Source organism: Mauremys reevesii, linkage group 4 (genome assembly GCF_016161935.1).
Source record: "Mauremys reevesii isolate NIE-2019 linkage group 4, ASM1616193v1, whole genome shotgun sequence".
Lineage (NCBI taxonomy): Eukaryota > Metazoa > Chordata > Testudines > Geoemydidae > Mauremys > Mauremys reevesii.
The window spans coordinates 15,972,503-15,992,807 of record NC_052626.1 but is presented as its reverse complement, the minus strand read 5'-3'; the positions used below and the strand labels follow the sequence as shown (position 1 = coordinate 15,992,807).

The following is a 20,305-nucleotide window of genomic DNA, read 5'->3' as shown; positions in this document are numbered from 1 at the left end:
CCCCACCCCTGCGCCGGCCTGGGGGGCGGGATCCTCCGGCTGCGCGGGGCTCGCTCATAGGCCGCCCGAGGCCGAGCGCCCGCCCCTGCTGCCGGCAGCCTCCGGGATCCCCCCTCCCCCCGGGGAGCGAATAGGAGCCCGCCGCTCTCTGGGGGTCTGTGCCCCACCCCTGAGTGTCTGCCCTGCGCTGGGGGTAAGGTGGCCGTGGCCGCACTGACACTTCCCCCTAAAATACTTAATTCACTTTAGGAAAAGCAAAAATGCAGATTCACATGCAAATAATTGTAACGTATATTTGTAGCGGGTGTTTTTTGGCAGACTCAGTAACAAAAATAATGCTGCCTCCCAGAGCAGGGTGGGAAGGGTTGTGTCTGAGACGGTCTGACCATCCATGTCAGACAGCCCTTCCTGTAGCGAAGAGGTCACTGCGCGGCCGGACCCCAGAGTGGAGCCAGGAGCCGGCACCTGGAGCTAGAACCAGGGGGCGGAGGCTGAAGCCCTACAGCTGGAGGCTAGAGCCAGGTGGGTCAGTACCTACTGCCCCTGGTCAGAGCCCAGGGCTGCACGGCCAGGTTCCTGAAATCCCACCGCTGGAGCCTACTGCCCAACCCCCCCAAGGTGGCTCAAGAATTCACCTTTCTCCAGAGGCGGTGCATCCAGGAGCAACAAGGAGGGAGGGTGAGGAGCCGATGCTTCCCCCTCCCATCAGCATCACCGGTGCCCAGGAGGTGATCGTGGCTGCAGGAAAAGCCTCATAGAAGAGTGTTAGAGCTCTGAAAACAGTGGACAGATCTGAACATGGTAATTGTCACACCAGGGCAGATTTTTATAAACTCAGCATCACTCAAGATGTAGATGAGGGCAACTTCATCCAATTGGGATTTAAAGCTTTCACTGAGAGTTTATTGCTTTGATCTTGTGTGTTGCCACAGTTCTTTGTTGCTTTGCTTCTGCTCTGTTAGCCTCCCACACAATCCAGGGTTTAACTTGGCAGCTACCAAAGTTTGATTGTTTAACAACACATCTGCTGCCTCTTACACAAGATGTCAAAAGTCATAGATATTGCTTTTTTAAAAGCCATGAAACTCACAAAATCCATGCAAGACCTGCAGCTTCAGCAATACTGGTGAGTTAATAGTTGAGCCCATGTTTGCAGTTTGTCCCCGTAGGTGCATCATGATTTTATGGAAAATTGATCTCTTATTGGCTCAGGAAAGGAATTAAGGATTTTCTCCATCCATTTAGGTAGGGCAGTTAAGATAAATCCTTCCTCCCTTAGACCATCTCTATGTGAGGAGAAGGACAAGTGAAAAAAGTGAGGTTTGTCCAATGGGCTGTGCTAAAGAAGCTGAGCTGGGGAATGCCCATTCAGTGCAGTATGCAGAGTTGTAGCCATGTTGGTCCCAGGGTATTAGAGAGACATGTTTTCAAGCTTAACTTGTCTCTCTCACCAACAGAGGTTGGTCTAATAAAAGATATTACCTCACCCACTTTGTTCACTGCAGCATAGGAGTGGAGAACCCGTACTGGGCCCTGATCCCGCAAGAATTTACAAGTGTAAGTAACTTTTTGCACAAGACAAGCCCCATTGAACACAGTATGATCGCTCAAATGTGTAAAGTTACACATGTTTAAGTCTTTGTAAAATTGTATCCCTAGAGCAGTGATACTCAGACTGAGGCTTGGGAGCCACAAGTGGCTCTTTAATGTGTCTCCTCTGGCTCTTTGTGGCACATAATATTAAAACACTGTGATTTAATTAACCAATCAGGATGCTTCTAGTGCGTTATTAGCCAACTGTGGTTGATAAAATAATACTTGGTCAGTCATTTTGCTGTGAGAATTTTCAAATATATATATTTCCCTGTCATACCGTTTAAATATTCATATATATTACTAGAGTAAATGAAAATGAATTCACACTACTGTGGTTCTTTTGGGTACTGTTGATCACTAATTGGGCTCCTGAACCACTGAGGTCTGAGTATCACTCCCCTAGAGAATGACTGACATACAGAGTTTGTCTGTATAAGGGAAATGCATCGTGTTAGAAAATGGGTTAGCTCACATGTTAAACACTTTTTAACCTCTTGTGTGGACAATGACAGTCATGTTTAGCTGGTCCCGGTTATCCCTAGCCTCACTCAGAAGATGATAAAACCCTAACCTAGGGCTAACCACAATCAGTTAACATACTTTTAAAATGACTGTTGTCCACACTAAAGGTTAAACTGTGTTTCATAATATGTTAGATAATGTGCTAGTTGTCACCTTTTCTATCACAATGCATTTTCGCAGTATAAATATACCATTATTTGTTGGGCACTGTAGTTTGGAGGATTGAGCATGAAACTGGAATCCAGAAATCCTGAGTTTGACCCCTGGCTCTGCCTCTTTCTTGATAATTAGACAAGTTACTTAACTTTTTGGTATATCAGTTTCCTCCTCTGTAAAGTACACTGCTTGCCTATCTCATAGTGATGTTGTGTATAGTAAAAGTTTGTACAGAACACTGAAGACTGAAATAACTAGGTTTTATCTTCTGCTCTCCCATTACAGTTTTTATTTTGGGGAAAGTTTTATGGCCTGTGTTATACAGGAGATCAGACTAGATGATCACAATGGATCCATCTGGCCTTGGAATCTATTAGTCTCCTATTAGAGTTTTTAAGATCGGTGATAAATACTTCTACATAATTTAGTTTAATGTATTTTCCATTGATTGTTTATCATATCCCAGTTAAAAAAAACCTTTCATGTATTAATTATTATTTTTTACCTAGCAGCCCCAGTCATAGGTCAGGGCCAATTTTGCTAGGCACTGTGCACACACATAACAAAAAGGTGTTCTCTTCCCTGAAGCGCTCACAATCTAAATATTTGGGATTGAGCTTCAGCCTATGTCGTAGACAGGATATAAAAGAAATTAAACAAGACTCCACTGCATTCAAACAATTCAGAACTTTCATTCTACACTATAAACAGAGTGTCACTGTAACAGAGATTACCGGAAGCATATTCCGTTCTAGTTCCTAAATTTAACAAAGAAAAAGGAGCAATGAACTAAATAGAAACATTCTTGATCATAGCTGATACATTTGTATCAAGTTTAGGATTTGCAAGCCTCATGTCCTTTGCCCATTAGTCACATGTATCCAAAAGGTCAATGTATTTCCATTTGCAGTGACCATGTTCACTTTGATTTCTGTTAGGAGCTTCTGTATGGCTAATTTGGGATTCCAAATTAAGTACTGTACCCTAGGTAAATGATGCAGAGTCTGGCAGAGTATGTTATAGCAGAAAAAAGACTTGGCTCCAGATTCTGTGAAAGCATGGGTTGCAAGCAGCCATAGAATGCCAGGCTGTGCCCTTGTCAGCTTTCACACACGAAACCGGCTCAGAGGTCAGTTCTTGGATGGGAGGCCTGCAGAGAAAACGTAGGATATTGAAGAAGTAGTGTTGGATATTCATTAGGTGGCAATTCTCCATATGCTTTCAGGAGACACTGTATTGCAAAGATGTCACCTTTAAATGGAGATATAAAACTAAGATCCTGACTACATGAGGTTGTAAAAGTGAGGATTCCCCCTGATTTTTTCATCCACATTTTTATAAAGAAGTGAAGTTTCCATGATTAATTTGATATTGCAATATCATGCTAGAGAACCATAAAGTGAAAACGAAGCTGACTTGAAACCAAAATGAAATTGCCTACTCTGTTAATAAGGTAAGATGTTGTTAGTAACACAGATAAGGAAATTGGTTTGTTTTTTTTTAAGCACATGTGAATGTTAATCTTAGTGTATAGTAAAGTTAGAATTTAACTCCATGGCATGCTGTCTGGACTCTGGGGGTGTGAACTGTAGAGTGCTCTAATGTGCTGTGCTCTAGGGGTATGTCTACACTACCCGCTGGATGGGCGGGCAGCAATCAATCCAGCGGGGATTGATTTATTGCATCTAGTCTAGACATGATCAATTGACCCCCGAGCTCTCTCCCGTCAACTCCTGTACTCGAGCGCCATGAGAGGCGCAAGCAGAGTCAACGGGGGAGCGGCAGCAGTCGACTCATCATGGTGAAGACACCACGGTAAATCGATCTAAGTACATCAACTTCAGCTATGTTATTCATGTAGCGTCACTGTAACAGAGATGCCTATGTTGCGTAACTTAGATCGCTCCCTCCCCCCAGTGTAGACCAGGGCTAAGTGGCCCATGTAGACTCGGCAGGCGTCAACTAAAAGGCACTTAGTTCACATTGATGTAGTCCTGTTTCAAACAGGACCATGTTAATGTGCACTAGGTAACTTTTAAGTTTTGCCAACAGTATCTACACAGGACACTTAGGCCAGGTCTACACTACCACTTACTTTGGCATAATTTACATTGTTCAGGGGTGTGCATAAGTCATTCACCCCCCCACTCCCACCCCTGCAAGCAATGTAAGGGCTTGGCTACACTTACATTTTATGGTGCTCTAACTTGCTTGCTCAGGGGGGTGAAAAATCGCCCCCCCTGAGTGCAGCAAGTCTGAGTGCTTTAAAGCACTAGTGTAAACAGGCTCGTGGAGGTGAATTACCTCGCATGCAACCACACTTGCTCTTCAAAGCGCTGCCGCAGGAGCGTTCCCATGACAGAGCTTTGAAGTTTCCAGTGTAGCCATGCCCTAAGTTACACTGACCTAAGCACCGGAGTGGACAGTGCTCCATTGACAGGATAAGCTTTTCCCCCGGCAGAGCTACTGCCTCTCATGGAGGTAGATGTATTATGCTGAGAGAAGAGGCTCTCTCACATTGGCTTAGAGCGTCTTCACCAGATGTGCTGCAGTGGTGCAGCTGTGCTTCTAGTGTAGACTAGCCCTTAGAGTGCACTACACTTCACACCCTCATGGTCCAGACTGCAGGGCTGTGTAGACAAACCCTGAGAGATAACAAAATGTAAGAGAGCAGTACCACAAACCTGCCCTTTCACCTCCTGCTGTCATGATTTCATACGGAAGTTCTTATTTACTTTATTTCCTGATTAAAATATATGCAGGGATACAGCCGCTGCTCATCTATTTTTACAGAGAAGCATTTAATTTGTTTTAATGTTCATAGCTCCCTACAGATTCTCCTTTCAGAAAAGATTGAAGGTGACTGAGTCATGTGGTATCTGAAAGTGAAATCACTTGACCAAGAAGCACAAGACCTTTCAATCTTACAGTTCCTGGAGGGCTCCCAGTAAAGCCGGCCAGTTTCTGAGATTACTTTATAGAATTATGTAAGAGATGCTTTAAATGTGTTAATGGGTCTAGAAAAAGGTTTTGTACTGACAAGAGATACTTTGAAAATACATAATTAGAATCATAGACCTCTATGGCCATGAGCTTTTTCTAATGAGATTTCTCAAAAAGTACAAATACATTATGGGCAGCTCAGTAGGCTGATAACTGTATGAAAAATGGGGCTTCATTATTAATTATAATCACATTTTACATTTATACTGTGCCTTTTATCTAGGGATCGCTAAGCACTTTAGAAATAGTAATTAAGCCTCACCACACCTCTGTGAATTAGGTAAAAATTATTTCCACTTTACAGATTGGGACATTACAGCACAGGGATTTATCTAATGAGACACAGCAAGTCCATTGCAGAGCCAAGACTAGAATCCAGAACTCCTGAGTCTCAGTCCCATGTTCTAACCACTAGACAATGCTCCCATGTAAGCAAATGTTGTCATGTCCGGCTGTGTCCACGCATTATTTTAAGTGCCTAGCGACTGGATTCCATTGCAGTCTCTGTATTGTGCTGCAGTGGATTGCAATGAAGTTGGGATTTTTTTGTTTGTTGGTTTGAAATGTTGACATTCTAAGTGGAGTGTGGAGTACAGTAAAACCTGCCATGGAGACCACCTCTGAAGAGAGACCGCCAGTCACAAGTGACTACTTGGAGAGTAGTCACTTTACCACTACATTACCACTCTCTGCTGTGCAGACCTTTGAAGAGAGACCACCTCTTACAAACGACCACTTTTGCTAACTCCTAGGAGTGTTTGCACTTGGCAGGTTTTACTGTATTTCCGGTCGGACATGCCATGTACTGGATGTGGTAGCACTGGATATGTGTTTTTCCCCCTCAAACCTTGGGCAGCAAATAAATATTAGGCCAGAGACTGTCTTTTTGTTCTGTGTTTGAACAGCACCTAATACAATGGGATCTTGATGCATGACTGACGCGCCTATGCACTACAATAGGACCTAAGTTTCCTCTAAGCTGTGCAGCCATGCAGCAGGCTATCAAGGGCTGCACAGGAGGGGAGAGGTGCCTCTTCCCCGGCTCCAGCCCCAGAGCTGCTGCGGCCCCAACCCCAAAGCTGCCCCAGTGGGGAGAGGCGCTTTCCCCTGGTCCCGAGCTGCTGTGGCAAGAGAGGGCTGGGGGAAGTCCTCTCATCCCTCCGCAGCCCTGGGGCAGCCTGAACCCTGAACCCCTCATCCCTGGCCCCACCCCAGAGCTCACACCCTGAGCCAGAGGCCTCACCCCTTCACACCCCAACCCTCTGCTCTAGCCCTGAGCCCCTCCCACGTCCCAAACCCCTCATCCCCAGCCCCACCCCAAAGCCCACACCCGCAGCCAGAGCCCTCACAGCCCCAAATCCCAACCGTCCCCCAGCCCTGAGCCCCCTCCCACACTCTGAACCCCTTGGCCCCACCCCAGCCACACATCACCTCCATATTGGTGTACATAACGAAATTATGGACATGGACATGGATGTAAAAAATTAGAGGGAACATTGAATAGGACAAATCATAAATAATAATAATCAACTAATTTTCATAAAATATATGTAAAGTGCTACCTAACTGTTATTGTTAAAGAGCCCCTGAAGCTTGGAGGAGCAGAAAGCAACCCAGCACATGGAAGAATGAGCATCCCTCCTTATATCCTAGTTTAGGTGCTTTCCATATTGTTAAGGGGATAGCTTTGAGTGGAGGGGAAGGAGAGTCTCATGAACTATAAGATGGCAGGGACTGGGGCAGAGGTGAATGATTGGAAGAAGCATTTTCTGCAGGGAGAAAAGCAGATTTAAAAAGAAAATGAGAGAAAGAGATTGTTTCTCATTCTTAATGTTGCATATATGTGCTCTGTCTCCCCCCCCCCCAAAACAGTAAAAAGTAGAAGATACTTTTTTTGTTAACTTAGTAATAACCATACTCAGGGTTAATGAACTTGGGGAGGACAATTTGCTCTAGTAATCTTGACCTTTGGTCTTGGACTTTATTCAGCCCAAGAGATATAGCTAGTTATTGCTTTGTAAGCAGGAAGCACCCTCAAGTTTTCATGGGAATATAGCTACAGATTATCTACCAGATGCCCTTCTCTACCCAGTTAGTGTACATCACAGTGAAAGGGTGAAAATACAAACATGAGCATCCTAGTTGCATTAAATTATTTATTTCTGTGCTGTAGCTGTTTGAGTGTTGAGTTGTAACTCCTACAGGAACGAAACCATTAGATTGTGTAGGACACAGCATTAGGATCCATGTACGGATCACTCCTTCTGCATGAAGAAAGGGGTCAGTTGTCTCTGCTGCACTGTGTTCCCCCTCTTCTTTCACCCCACTAAGGCCTCACAGCTTTTCTAAGGGAAAGGTGGGCTGGATGGGAGGCAGTTTCCTGAACCTGGTGGAAAAAACAGGAAAACCAGTACAGCCGGAGGCTGTATTCACTGCCCTATCAAAACTCCTCTGCATTGAGGAACACCCTTAAACAGGGGGTCCCTACTCCTCCACTGACTTCCTGCATGACTTTGGGTAAGTCACTTAGTTTCCTTGTGCCTCAGTTCCCTATCTGTACCATTGGGGTAACAGCACTTCCCCAGGAGAAATACATCGAAGATTGTGAAGTGCTCAGATACTATGGTAATGGGGGTGGGGAGGCTATCGAATTACCTTAGGTAGAGTGCCTTTTTTTCTCAGGTGAAAATACACTGGAAGTTGCCTACAGAGAATTTGGATACAGTGAAAGGCCATTATAGTGAAGGAGAATGAAAGTTACAGACCATTTCAGCACTGTAATGTGCAACTGGCCATTCCAGTTATAATGACGTTCTGTGAAAAAGTGACTTCGCTGTAGGAAGTTTCCAGTTTAGGTTAGGAAAGACACTATGGGCCTATCCCTAGCAATACACCAGGGCCACAGTGCCACCCTGGATAAAACTGTGGCTATGAGGCATGTCCAGCACAAGAGAAATCCTGCTGCCCCAGGCAGGAAGGAGCACCACGTGCCAGCTTAGCACACTCTGGGGTTTCCCCGTGTAAGCACAACAACGTTATTATTGGTCATAGGGCAGCATGTCTGCTCAGATTTTGAATATACCCTGTTGTTTTTTATTACAGTGCACCTCTTGCTATGGAAGTCGGATGAATCTGCTAGTGCACTTTTGTAAATCATGGCAGGAGACCTTCAGGTTTTCACATACTTCTGCTGCTTGAACACAATGAGCTGTGGCTGCGGACAGAAAGTCGGGCATCACAGAAGGGATGGAACCCAAATCCTTTCCCACCAAAACCACAAGCCTTTGCTACTTGAACTGAAGGAGAAACTTGTTGAAATGTGACTAAGCAGGATGCTGTTATAGTTGCTGGAACCTGCCACTAGAGAGAGACATGATCACATGAACTAGGCAAAGATTTGTGGTTGTTTATACATTTTTTCCTCTTTGAGCACCTTCAGAGTGGTGGGCAGGATTTAGCTCTGAATATGCAATTGATACATTCGTAAATAAGAAGTTTGGACCTGTTGTTGCGCAACACCATTTAGAAGGAAGATCATTGCCTATGTTTAAGTGACTGGTAACTACAACAGTTAGGAATTCAGTACAGTGTATCTGTGGTCTCTTTAGAAACAAGTCACACCCTGTCCATAATATCACAGAGTCAATGCACCTCTAACAGTTTGTCTAAGAAACTTGGTAGGCAGTGACAATCTGGCAGAAGACCAGAGATCAAAATTTATATAAAACTGTTGTTCCTCTAGACATTGCTTGAAATCTTGCACATTGAGTTGCCAGAAGAATGTAACTTGTATTATCACAAGTTTAGTTTTGTGCTTCCTGAATCATGTCAGATTTTCTCGAGTTCTTAAACCACTCAAATTCAGGAGCCCTCCTGAATGCCAACAAAGGCAAAGGGCTACGTGAGGATGGCCAACCAGCAAATGGATCTCAGACTTTTTATCACAGTATTTCAGAGGTGAGAGACTCCAGGGATTTATGTGTGAGTACCAGAATACTAAGAATCCTTTTCCAGTTTTATAGTTATAGCAGTGGCTGCTTTAGAATGATAAGCTTTGTAACACTGTATTTTCATGACACGCTAAAGTGGTCTTTGCATTGCTTTTAGTTTGTTGTGCTGTGTTCCGACGAGGGTGAGAAATGGAAAAAGACCAAGAGGCTAAAGCCACCCTATTTCCCCAGACATTTTATTTTTAATCAATAATTTGCCCCCCAAAAAAAAGCATAGCAGAGGCCTCTCAAATGCTCAGAGCAAAGTGGGACCTAAGGCCGTTCCTGCAAGGAATAGTGCTCTGTCAAGCAGGACTATGCACTGGCAGGTCAGAAGAAGGTAGCTGAACTTTCCTGAAGGCACAGGGTAAAAGTCCTGCTCGGTAACTGTGCTACAACCACAAAATTGTGTGGTCTACCCAGGGAGTAGTGGGCCTTGAATAGCTCTTTAATGGAGGATCAAGAAATCAACAAGTGGATGGAGGGGCTGGGCATTATAAGGAGTGTCAACTGTAGGCTCACTACCCATTCTGAAATCAACATTGGGTCCAAAATTACAGGACAGATAGAATCCATAATTTGTTCCCAGTGTCACAATGTCATGCCACTGTGTCACAATGCAGTGTCCTGGTGCAGTGCTGTTATGCCTTCATGCTGTGACTTTGCCTCATACAGTATGGCTGAAATCTTGGCCCATAGAAGCCAATGGGAGTTTTGCCATTGACTTTGACGAGACTAGGATTTTGCCCTGTGATTTTGTGTCAGTGACCAATGTTGTCACAGTTGATGCAACACCGTGGCATAAAGACACAAATGTTAAAGTGTGGATATTTGACCCCCACTATGAAAGCAAACAGCAACCCGAGCAGCCAGCCAAGAAAAACAAAGAGTTGGCAGATGACAGGGTGCTCCTAACTTGTTACAACTGTTCAAAATGTTTTGAATACACACTAAATTTCTGTGCTTATGGATGATCGTATCATGGCCTGGAAGTGGAATCTGAAAATACTTTAAAAAGACTGAAAGGCTATGTTGGACACAGCAATAGCCCTCAGTAAATCACAGCGAGTATCCTTACAACTGCAACAAAAAGTGGTGTGGGAGGGACTATGTTTCCTTTCTTCTTCAGCCACGCAGGAACACCAGTGTTACAAAAGGCTCTTGTAAATCAAAGCATTGGCTCTGCATCAGATATTACATGGAGAGATACTGGAGTATCAGAAACTATGGTAATGGGTGCAGCATAAGAAACTGTATAGAATAGAATAGACCTCTCACAAACAAACTGCATTTAATAGGAGTCATTCTCTCCACCTCACAAAAACAACAACCCTACATTTAAATAATCCTGATTGAATGACTTGATCTGGCATCATCACTGTTGCTAGCTTCCCCAAATGAGGGTGTGGAGTGGAGGTTGGGGATGAAGTCTTGCCCCTCCATCATCAGTGAAAGCACATGCTGTTCCCATCTACAGAGCAACAGAGCTTCAGCTGACACATGCACTCCCATGAGCCTCAAAACAGTGTTTAAGTGAGTCAGAATTTCTCCTAGGTCTTCAGCTGCAGCACAGGCCTCGTTGCAAGTCCTGATTGTGGGGTTCACTCCCTTTTACAGAGTAGAGCTATGACATCACTGTTGCACAAGATCTCTTGCACCCCCACCTCTCAAGAAACATGACCTGTCACGGCACTTCAGCACCTCAACACCAAGGGTGCCAGATCCCACAAGTGGGAATAGACAGAGGCATCTCTAGAAGAAGAATCCTAGATTTTGTAACCTCACTGGATATATGAACAATCAAAAGTTTTCCTTAACAGCTGGAAAAAGTCAGGACTACATATCAGGCTAAAGTGTGCAGCCCTATTACATGTCACTGAGCACTTCTTCCATGTACAGTCCTACAGAAGTCTATGATGTTCATCAACATAGATAAGAATTGCACAGTCTAACCTTTTGAGTTCCAACACATGACTTTGGAGCCCTGGAATCCGAGACTTTCCGGGTAGGACCCAAATAGAAATAAATGGCAGTAATGGGAATTTTTCTCCTATGATTAATGCATCTTTCAATGGTCATTTATGCAACACACGTAGACTATATGTCTCCATATTATTATTAAATTATCTGCATTTATATTTCTCTTCAGAAAGTATGGTATAGTTGTAAAATCAGAAAATATGCTACACACTATGGACTCACTTCTGATCTGATTTATCCCAGCTTTACAATGTTGTAACACCATTGACTTCAATGGGTATACTGCTGATTTACATTAGCGCAGGGGTCGGCAACCTTTCAGAAGTGGTGTGCCGAGTCTTCATTTATTCACTCTAATTTAAGGTTTCATGTGCCAGTCATACATTTTAACGTTTTTAGAAGGTCTCTTTCTCTAAGTCTATAATATATAACTAAATTATTGTTGTATGTAAAGTAAATAAGGTTTTTAAAATGTTTAAGAAGCTTCATTTAAAATTAAATTAAAATGCAGAGCCCCCCGGACCAGTGGCCAGGATCCAGGCAGTGTGAGTGCCACTGAAAATCAGCTCGCGTTCTGGGCGGCAGGCGTGCAATAGGTTGTCTACCCCTGCATTAGCGTGAGGAGAACCAGCCCCAGAGTGTGCAGATTTACAGCTAAAGCAGTGTTACTCTCAACTTTAACAACAGGGGGAGCATTGTACCAAAGAAAAGGAAGCTGAGACTTGTGTGTTTTTATGAAAGGAGTCAGGGCAGGAGAGACAATAAGGCAGGGAATGGTTTAAGGTTAGACTCATGCGCTTAAGCTGTAAACCTCACATATGTTTGATTAATCTGGCTGAAGAAAGAACACTTGCTGAAGATTCAACTGAAGTTCATGCAATCAGCAACATAATAGGAAACAGGTATTTATTACTGACCTTCAGCCTGCTAAACTGCTAATCTGTGTGGGTTTTCCTGAGCATGAAATTACAGCTACAGTTATGTTTGGATTGGTAAGAATCATTTTCACTTCAACATGCAGCACAGCTGCCTTCATGCATGTACAACGAATAACATAGTTAAAAGAGAGAAAAAATCATGCCTTCACATGAATAAAAAACACTCATATGTTTATCACCTTGCATTTTACTTGTATATAGAAGAGGGACCTACACTATAGAAACACTCGTTCTGTCCAATTGTCCTATGGCCAGGGATGAAAGGAGTGGAAAAGTTACAGCTTTGGCTCAAATTTTGTTATGCGGAGTCACTCAATATAGGACCATTCATCACTTTGTCCATCCTGTACAAGACCCTCCATGTGCTCTGTAACCAGCGCCATGCGCAGGAATTTAAATTGGATCCCTTTTGGAGGGGCATATTCTGTGCCCCCGTGCAGCCTTGGGGCCAGAGGAACTCTGTGAAACCTTGCCACAGCCCTGGGGCCGGAGGCACTTGCTCTTCTCACGGGGGCCCCGGGGGCCGGAGGAGCTCTCTCTCCCTGCCATGGCCCCAGGGCCAGAGGAGCGTGCTCTCTCCACCGCAGCCCCAGGGGCCAGAGAAGTTCTGCGTCCCTGCTGATTATTGGGGAGGCCCAGCTGTGCCCATGCTTGCCCCTCCTTGTACACGCCCCTGTCTGTAGCATTGGGACTGTGCAGTTTTGGCAGAGAAAGGTCGCCATTCCTCACATCATCATCCCCCTCTGAACGCATAGAAATTTCCTCATGTAAAATAATTCTGATCTTCTCATGTGGGCTCCCTCTACAGACCCTCAACTGTCCAACCCTCAAAAGTGGTTTTGGCCCAGACACGGAAAGACACTGAGACCACAGCTTCCCCTTAGCCAGGCTGCTGTGGAGGAAGTCGCGGATGGGGAAGTAGCATGGAAAATCTTCTGTGAATTCTTTCAGAGCCAGAATATTCTCCCATTTGTGAGTCAGGTGCACTACATCTCCTCTACAATCCCTATGGCTCAACCCTTTGCCACAGTGCCATGATTTGAAAGAAATTCCCTGGCCTTGATGTTGTGGAAATTTCCACCTAGCTTTTGCTCTCCTGGAAGTTTTCACATGGAATGGCATAATTTGTCTTATAGCTCGTTTCTATAAAAAAAATCCTTGGAGCTTTTGTACAGGACATGCATGGTATGGTCAACTGCAATAAACCTGTGGACTGCCAATAATTTTATAATGGGAACATTATATTTATGCACAGAATCATCCAGTGCTTAGTGCACTTTTATTGTATGCCTAATATGCTCAGTTTTTTCCATATATAACTATGCAACAATCAAGCCTTTCTCTTGAATAATTTTCACTAAGGGTATGTCTATATTACCCGCTGGATCAGCGGGCAGCGATCGATCCAGCGGGGGTCGATTTATCATATCTAGTCTAGACACAAAAAATTGATCGCCGAGCACTCTCCCGTAGACTCCTGTACTCCTCCACCGCGAGAGGCGCAGGTGGAGTCAATGGGAGAGCGGCAGCAGTCGACTCACCTCAGTGAAGACACCGCGGTGAGTAGGTCTAAGTACGTCGACTTCAGATATGTTATTCACGTAGCTGAAGTTGTGTAACTTAGATCGACACCTCCCCCTGCCCGCCCTCCCAGTGTAGACCAGGCCTTAGACTGCAAGTGATAAAGTACATTATATGCCTTTCCAGGTTTCTCTGGGTCCATTGCTAGGAGCAGATGCCTCCAGATACCATTTGATTCGCTACAGAAAAGCAGCTGATATAGCACATTGTGAATATGCAGCTCTGCTGGTGAAAAACAGCAGCCTTCAAACTGAGGTGCAGAATAAATAAACTATTAATGTATCCTGTGGCTTACTGATGCTTTGTTTCAGTCACTGTGAAAAACAAAATAGTATTAATCTGAGGTTTTGGGAGTTTAGTTCTGTTGCTGACAGCTAAAGCGCTGATCACTAATTGTTAATTTGGCTTGGTCTAAATCAGTGGTTCTCAAACTTATTTGATCGGGCCCCCCTTCCTTATGTCTGTAGTCATTTACGGCCCCTCCCCAAGTATATATACTGCCACCCAGCTCTGAAGGCAGAGTGGAGAGCAGCGGCTGCTGGCTGGGCGCCCAGCAATGAAGGCAGCACCATGCCAGCAGTAGCACAGAAGTAAGGGTGGCAATGTGAAAAGTGATATTCGTCAATATCGCTTTTCACAGCAGACTTAGCGCCCCACTGCCACACTTACATCTGCGCTGCTGCTGCCATCCCAGGGCTGACAGTCAGAGCCCCGCCATCTCCAGGTGAGGGATGGATGTGGTGTGGGGGGGGAAGGAGAACCTGAGCCCAGCTGGCAGGGCTCCAGCTATCATCTTTATCCCCACCTCCTGGGTGTACACAGCATGCGTCCCAGTCACGCAGGGCTGACAGCCAGAGCTCCTTAAAAAAGCACACAACTTGTGCTTCCCTTGACACATTCCCATTCTTCCCTTGGGAGGCCCACCTCATAGCTTGAGAACCGCTGGTCTAAATTGTTCTGCCAAAGAAGGGCCTTTTAAAGCATGCATGCTGAATGCTGGCCGAAATTGTTTGCTTGCTCGCAGCCAAAATTATAATTTATTAACTTAATATTTCATGTTTGTATTTAGCAAGAAGAGCACAATTAATAAGAAAGCAACCTGTTAGATTCCGTGGATAGAAAACCAATCTTGTACAAAAAGAATTGTATTATCAATTAAGGTACTTTCTCTAGACTTGGGGAAATGTACAGTTTGGACAAAGCGTGATAAGTAGGACATGAACACAAGGTTAGGCAGGAAACTCATTTACAGCTAGATGGCTGTTCACTTACAAGTTTCTCTACTGCTGTCATCTTGATAGTAGAGCTCGCTCAAGTTTAAAGAACCGCCCCCCCCACAATTTGTATCCATTGCCTTCAAAGTCTTTTTCTGGCCATGGTTATCAATTTTCCCTCTGCATCTGAGAATCAAAACTTCTTAGTGTCTAGCTTCTCAGCTGAGTTAGAATTTTGACATTACTTGCTCTGTCAGACCACGAGTTTTCTTATATTCTGGTATTTCTAATATTCAAAGGGTAGCGTGTGATACCTTTATTACCTTACTCCTCTGTTCTCCCACCGAAATCAATGGAATCACTCTAGGAATGAGGTATTACTCAATGTGAGTAAAGGTATCACCATCTGGGCCAAAGATTTCTGGCTCTGGAAAACACATCCAGGACCTGAAATCAGCAATTAGTCATGCCTGTGTTATGAGCTGGTGAAAGCTTGTTATGTGTTGAATTAAAACCTCACTGAGACTGGTAGGTGTGAACTCACCCTTCAGTTAACATAACTGTAAGCATAAGCCCCACCCAAGACAAAAGGGGTGGGTGGGGATGTGTGTGAAGAGAGATCCACCAAACTTAGGTCAGACAAGAACAGATGGAGTAAGAGAGGCAGCTTGAAGGAGCAGCTAAAAGCATGAGGCTAACCCTGAAGAAACCTAGAGGAGAGATTTTTGCATCAGGGGTGCAGGCTGAAAACAGTGCTCTTGGTGCTGTGAGCAGACGAACCTGTTTCCTACTATTTTGTGCCATCTGTGTTTAGAGACAACAGTACTTTGTACATTCTTTATAAATGAGCAAAATTGCATCAAAGAAATACCAAATTACCACCAATTTCTATGCCCCAATGGAACGCCCACCAAGCCCCAAATTTTGACTAGCCACTCAGGTCAAAAGCAGGAAACAACTACTTGTTTAATTAGCACTATTTTCACTGTAGGAATCTTTGCCACCATCTTGCTTTGGGCATACGACCTTTTTTCCAAATATGCCTCCATGGTGTATTGTGTAGCATCTAGGGTGTTGATTTACATGGTAAGTGCATCAGAACTTCCCCTTTGGGTACAGTTCCCTGCATTTTGTCCATTTTAGCTCCCTGCATTTCGAGTAATTTACAGACACTGACCTCCTGTGTCCTGAGACGATACTGAGGAGGTCAAATCAGGGTCCTCTGGCTCCTGTTACAGAGAGTGGAGGAATATTTAGGGAGTTAGATATTCATTTCCCTTCCCTCCCTCTCACCCCCCCCCCACCCCGACTGTTTGGCATTATTGCACTATTGATATTGACTAGGAATTATTTTGGGGGAAGTTTTATGGCCTGTGTTATACAGGAGATCAGACTAGAAGATCACAATGGATCCATCTGGCCTTGGACTCTATTAGTCTATATACTCGTGATAGTTAAGAAGCTATGGTAAAATCAAATAGCCCATTTCAAACCTCTAGGTCTCATATAATACATTTATATTTCAGTGCTGGCATCAGAGCTTCACAGGTTTTCATTGTTGCTGCTGGATAGTGGTTAGATGCACCATCATCTGATACATTTATTTTAAGTGACCAATCACAGTAGCAGATTTTTTTAAAAAACTGTAATCCTGAGAGGCCACTGATTACTCTTTTTGCCAAAGTTAGCATGGGTCACTTGTAGCTACTTGTCATTCCTGTAATGAGCACGATATTTTGACAGTGACTGTACCCAGCTTGGCTAAAGTCTTGTTCAGTTGACCCACACATGACTCAAAAGTACAAGATAATCTATTACTTCCAATAGAAAGTGTTGCATACTCTGCCTATATATGACAATGATTCATGCTATATAAATACCTTAGACAGATAGGAAATAATTGGGAAGACCAGGTAGGTGAGGTAATATCTAACAGAAGTTGGTCCAATAAAAGGTATTACCTCATCCATCTGGTCTCTCTAATATCCTGGGACCAACATGGCTACAACAACAGAAAATAATTAGTAACATGTAGCTGATTAGTTATTGGATACAGTAACATGTAACAGATTACATGTTCAGAGTCATTTTAATAATTCTGACTGGCACACACAATTTCAATTATAAAATGCGTATTGTGAAAGCAGGCATGTTGGTATTTGGGGCAGGTACCAAGCATGCAAAACAAATTGGGGCTTCTTGGCCTTTACCCAAATTACTGCACTGACAAAAGGGCAAAGAAATACTAGTAGGTAAAACATCTGCCGGAAGCTGGATTGCCAAAAAAAAAAAGGTCTCAGGAGTATAAATAATCACTGTTAAGAAAGGATTTTTTTTTAAAACTGTGATCAGTTTAAGGCACAGATACCTGTTTCCATGAGAACAGGAGCAGTATCCAGAAACCAAGTCCTCAGAACTCTTGTCAATTGTACAGAGCTAATGCAGGAGGCTGCAAATACAGCACATATGGATGTTAGGACCAGACAGAAGTCAACAATGGGTTATCTTGTGTGTGTATGTGCGGGGGGGGGGGGGGGGAAGACAGATTTTATGATAACATTTTAAAATCTCTTAATATTTTTGAAAGAAGAGGAACCTTTTAGTTTATGCTGGTGTTTTTAAAATAGAATGTTAACAGTTATTTATTTTCAACATATTTTAAAATGTTCATCAAGAAGTGAATTTATTCTGGAAAATCTTTTGAGTGGCTAAAGACATGAGGCCAAACCTCAAGCACATGGATATTCAGGATAACTCCTCATTATCTTAGTCCTGTAGAGTTGTTCCCACAATTGATTTCCATTCACATATCTTTTCCTTCAGGATCTTCCACATGTGAAACTCTCTACCACAAACTGTTTTAGTATACGGTAGCACAAGTTTGTTGTGACTGCAGATGAGTTACATATTTTGGGTAAGTTATACATAGGGCCCTACCAAGTTCATGTCCATGAAAAACACATCATGGAATAAGCCCTTCCCTGTGAAATCCAATGTTCCCTTGTTCCTAGACGCGCCCTAGCTCTGGCTGGGCTGGAGGGGGACAGGACTTGTCCATTCACTGCACAGCTGCTCAGGGGTGGGAAGGAGAGGAGACCAGACCCACCTCTGGGTGCCTCCCCCTGCTGCAGGACTCTCTGGAACTGGGCAGCAGCCCCAGAGGTTCCTGCAGCCGGAAGAGGCTTATGGAGTTGAATCCAATCTTTCCTGTGCTGCTGGGAGCACCCCAGGAAAGGGGACTCCTAGTTGCTAGTCCGAGCAGGGCTGGGGCAGGATAGGACTTGCTCTTTCCCTGCAGGGCTGCTCTTGGGTATCTCTCCAGCAGGGCCGCCCAGAGGATTCAGGGGGCCCGGGGTCTTCGGCGGCGGGGGCCCCTTCCGTTCCGGGACCCGCCGAAGTGCCCCGAAGACCCGCGGCAGGAGCCCCCGCCGCGAATTACCGCCGGCGGGACTCGCCGCCGGCGCAGCCCGGTCGGCGGTAATTGGCGGAGGGGGCCCCGCCGGGGTCTCGGGCACTTCGGCGGCGGGTCCCGGAACGGAAGGGGCCCCCCGCCGCCGAAGTCCGGGCTGCGCTTCGGCGGCGCCGGGTCCCGCTTCCCCCCCGGCCCCGGCCCGAGCCTCAGCCTCAGCCTCTTACCTGGGGCTGTGAGCTCCACGCCGAGCGGAGGCAGCTGCCCCGCCCGCTCCCCATGCCGCTCTGAGCGGGGCAGGGCTCAGGGGCCCCGGCGGAGACTCGGCGCTTGATGCGCTGAGGCTCTAGGAGAGGGGTGGAGGCGGGAGCCTCCGCTCTTCTCTTGGGGGCCCCTGCGGAGCTCGGGACCCGGGGCAAATTGCCCCCTTTGCCCCCCCCTCTGGGCGGCCCTGCTCTCCAGGCTGCAGATAGCTCTGCACCTTCTCATCCCCATAGCTCTGAAGGCAGCACAGAAGTGAGGGTGGCAATCCCATGACCCCCCTACAACAGATTTGCGACCCCCCCATCCTCTTTTGGGTCAGGACCCCCACAGTTACAACACATGAAATTTCAGATTTAAACATCTGAAAACGAGAAATTTACCAATTTCCAAACCCTATGGCTGTGAAATTGACCATAATGGACCATGAATTTGGTAGGGCCCTAGTTATACAGGAAAGTCTTTTTACATCAGGTTTCCATATAATTTGCACAAATATTACCCAGGACTTAATGTGTTTTGCAATAGAAAGCTGAGGGTTCATGTTTTCAATATTGAAAAATAAGTGTCCTTAATCGATACATTATACGTTCACTATCCATTTATATAGTTCAAATGTGACCATCATCACGGCACGTGGCTCCATTAGTTTGAAAATACAATAAATAGCCATACCTGGGTATGCATGGGGAACTATACATGCTGCATGGGGAATTATGTGCATGTATGAGTGGGAGACCTCTAGGGAAACAGAGGAGCTGAAGAAATTAATGCTGGCGGTTCAGTGGGTGACATCCTTCATGCTGAATAAAGCCCCCAATGTTATGTAACACTGTACTCCTTGAGAAGCTGTCTTTCAGATGAGATGTAAAAGTCAGGACTGAACACTTGTGTGGTGATTTAAAAAAAAATCAATTTTGGCTAAAGTAGCAATCTAACCCTAATTCCAGGGGTGGCAATTACCAGAGATATGAACAATTTTTGCATCAAAATCCCACACCAGACAAAACTAATCTGATTTAAAGTTTCATTGTGAAAGATGAACTGAGTAGCTCGCACAAACTCTACCCCAGGTTTGCAAAACTTTTAGAATATCTGGGCAGCCCTGGACTACCTAGGAAACTCCCCCTCCCCGACCATGTCCCTTCTTCCCCCCGCCACAATCTCCTTTCTCCTGAAGGATCTAGGGCCCTTCTTTTACCCAGGAGTTAGCTCAACAGGTCCCTGCTCCCTAACTTCCTCTTTTATGTGTCATTTGATGGCTTCCTGGCCTCTAGTCATTCCTGTCTCAAAGTCTTTATGAAGCACAGGGCTGATCTGCTCTCCGCATATTAGCTGTCTCCTGGCTGCCATGGTAGAAAGGAAAATCATCCCATTCCTGATACCGCACCTGAACTCAAGCAGGGGCCTGAGACATCACACACAGCTCTACTACAAAAGTTTAGACAGTGTTTTAACAAGAACAATGAGGAGTCCGGTGGCACCTTAAAGACTAACAGATTTATTTGAGTATAATTTTTCTTGGTGCCCAAATAAATCTGTTAGTCTTTAAGGTGCCACCGGACTCCTCATTATTTTTGTGGGTACAGACTAACATGGCTACCCCTCTGATACTTGTTTTAACAAGATTGCTTGATGCTGCAGGGTTAAATAAAC

At 44.9% G+C, this 20,305-nt stretch overlaps 1 protein-coding gene and 1 long non-coding RNA gene across 5 annotated transcripts in view; one reads left to right on the top strand and one right to left on the bottom strand.

Annotated features, from left to right (window-relative positions):
- Positions 1-20,305, bottom strand: part of MTHFD1 (methylenetetrahydrofolate dehydrogenase, cyclohydrolase and formyltetrahydrofolate synthetase 1) — a 95,921-nt gene that overhangs the window by 72,662 nt on the left and 2,954 nt on the right. The window contains exons 2-3 of one of the 3 annotated variants that reach the window (XM_039534648.1): positions 17,348-17,428; positions 16,157-16,208 (exon numbers count right to left, since the gene is read on the bottom strand). Coding sequence is in view for 1 of the 3 variants with exons in the window: in XM_039534646.1 (XP_039390580.1) it covers positions 636-712 (77 nt within the window). In the remaining 2 variants the exon portion in view is untranslated. Of the gene's footprint in view, positions 1-635; positions 728-16,156; positions 16,209-17,347; positions 17,429-20,305 lie in introns of those variants that run through there. The other 2 variants (XM_039534650.1, XM_039534646.1) reach the window with 2 other exon arrangements.
- On the top strand, positions 3-11,288 carry LOC120403522. 2 transcript variants are annotated; one of them, XR_005597566.1, is made up of 4 exons: positions 3-193; positions 646-801; positions 1,506-1,557; positions 8,380-11,288. It is a non-coding gene; the product is annotated as an uncharacterized LOC120403522 (long non-coding RNA). The 2 variants fall into 2 exon arrangements; XR_005597565.1 differs by lacking the exon at positions 1,506-1,557.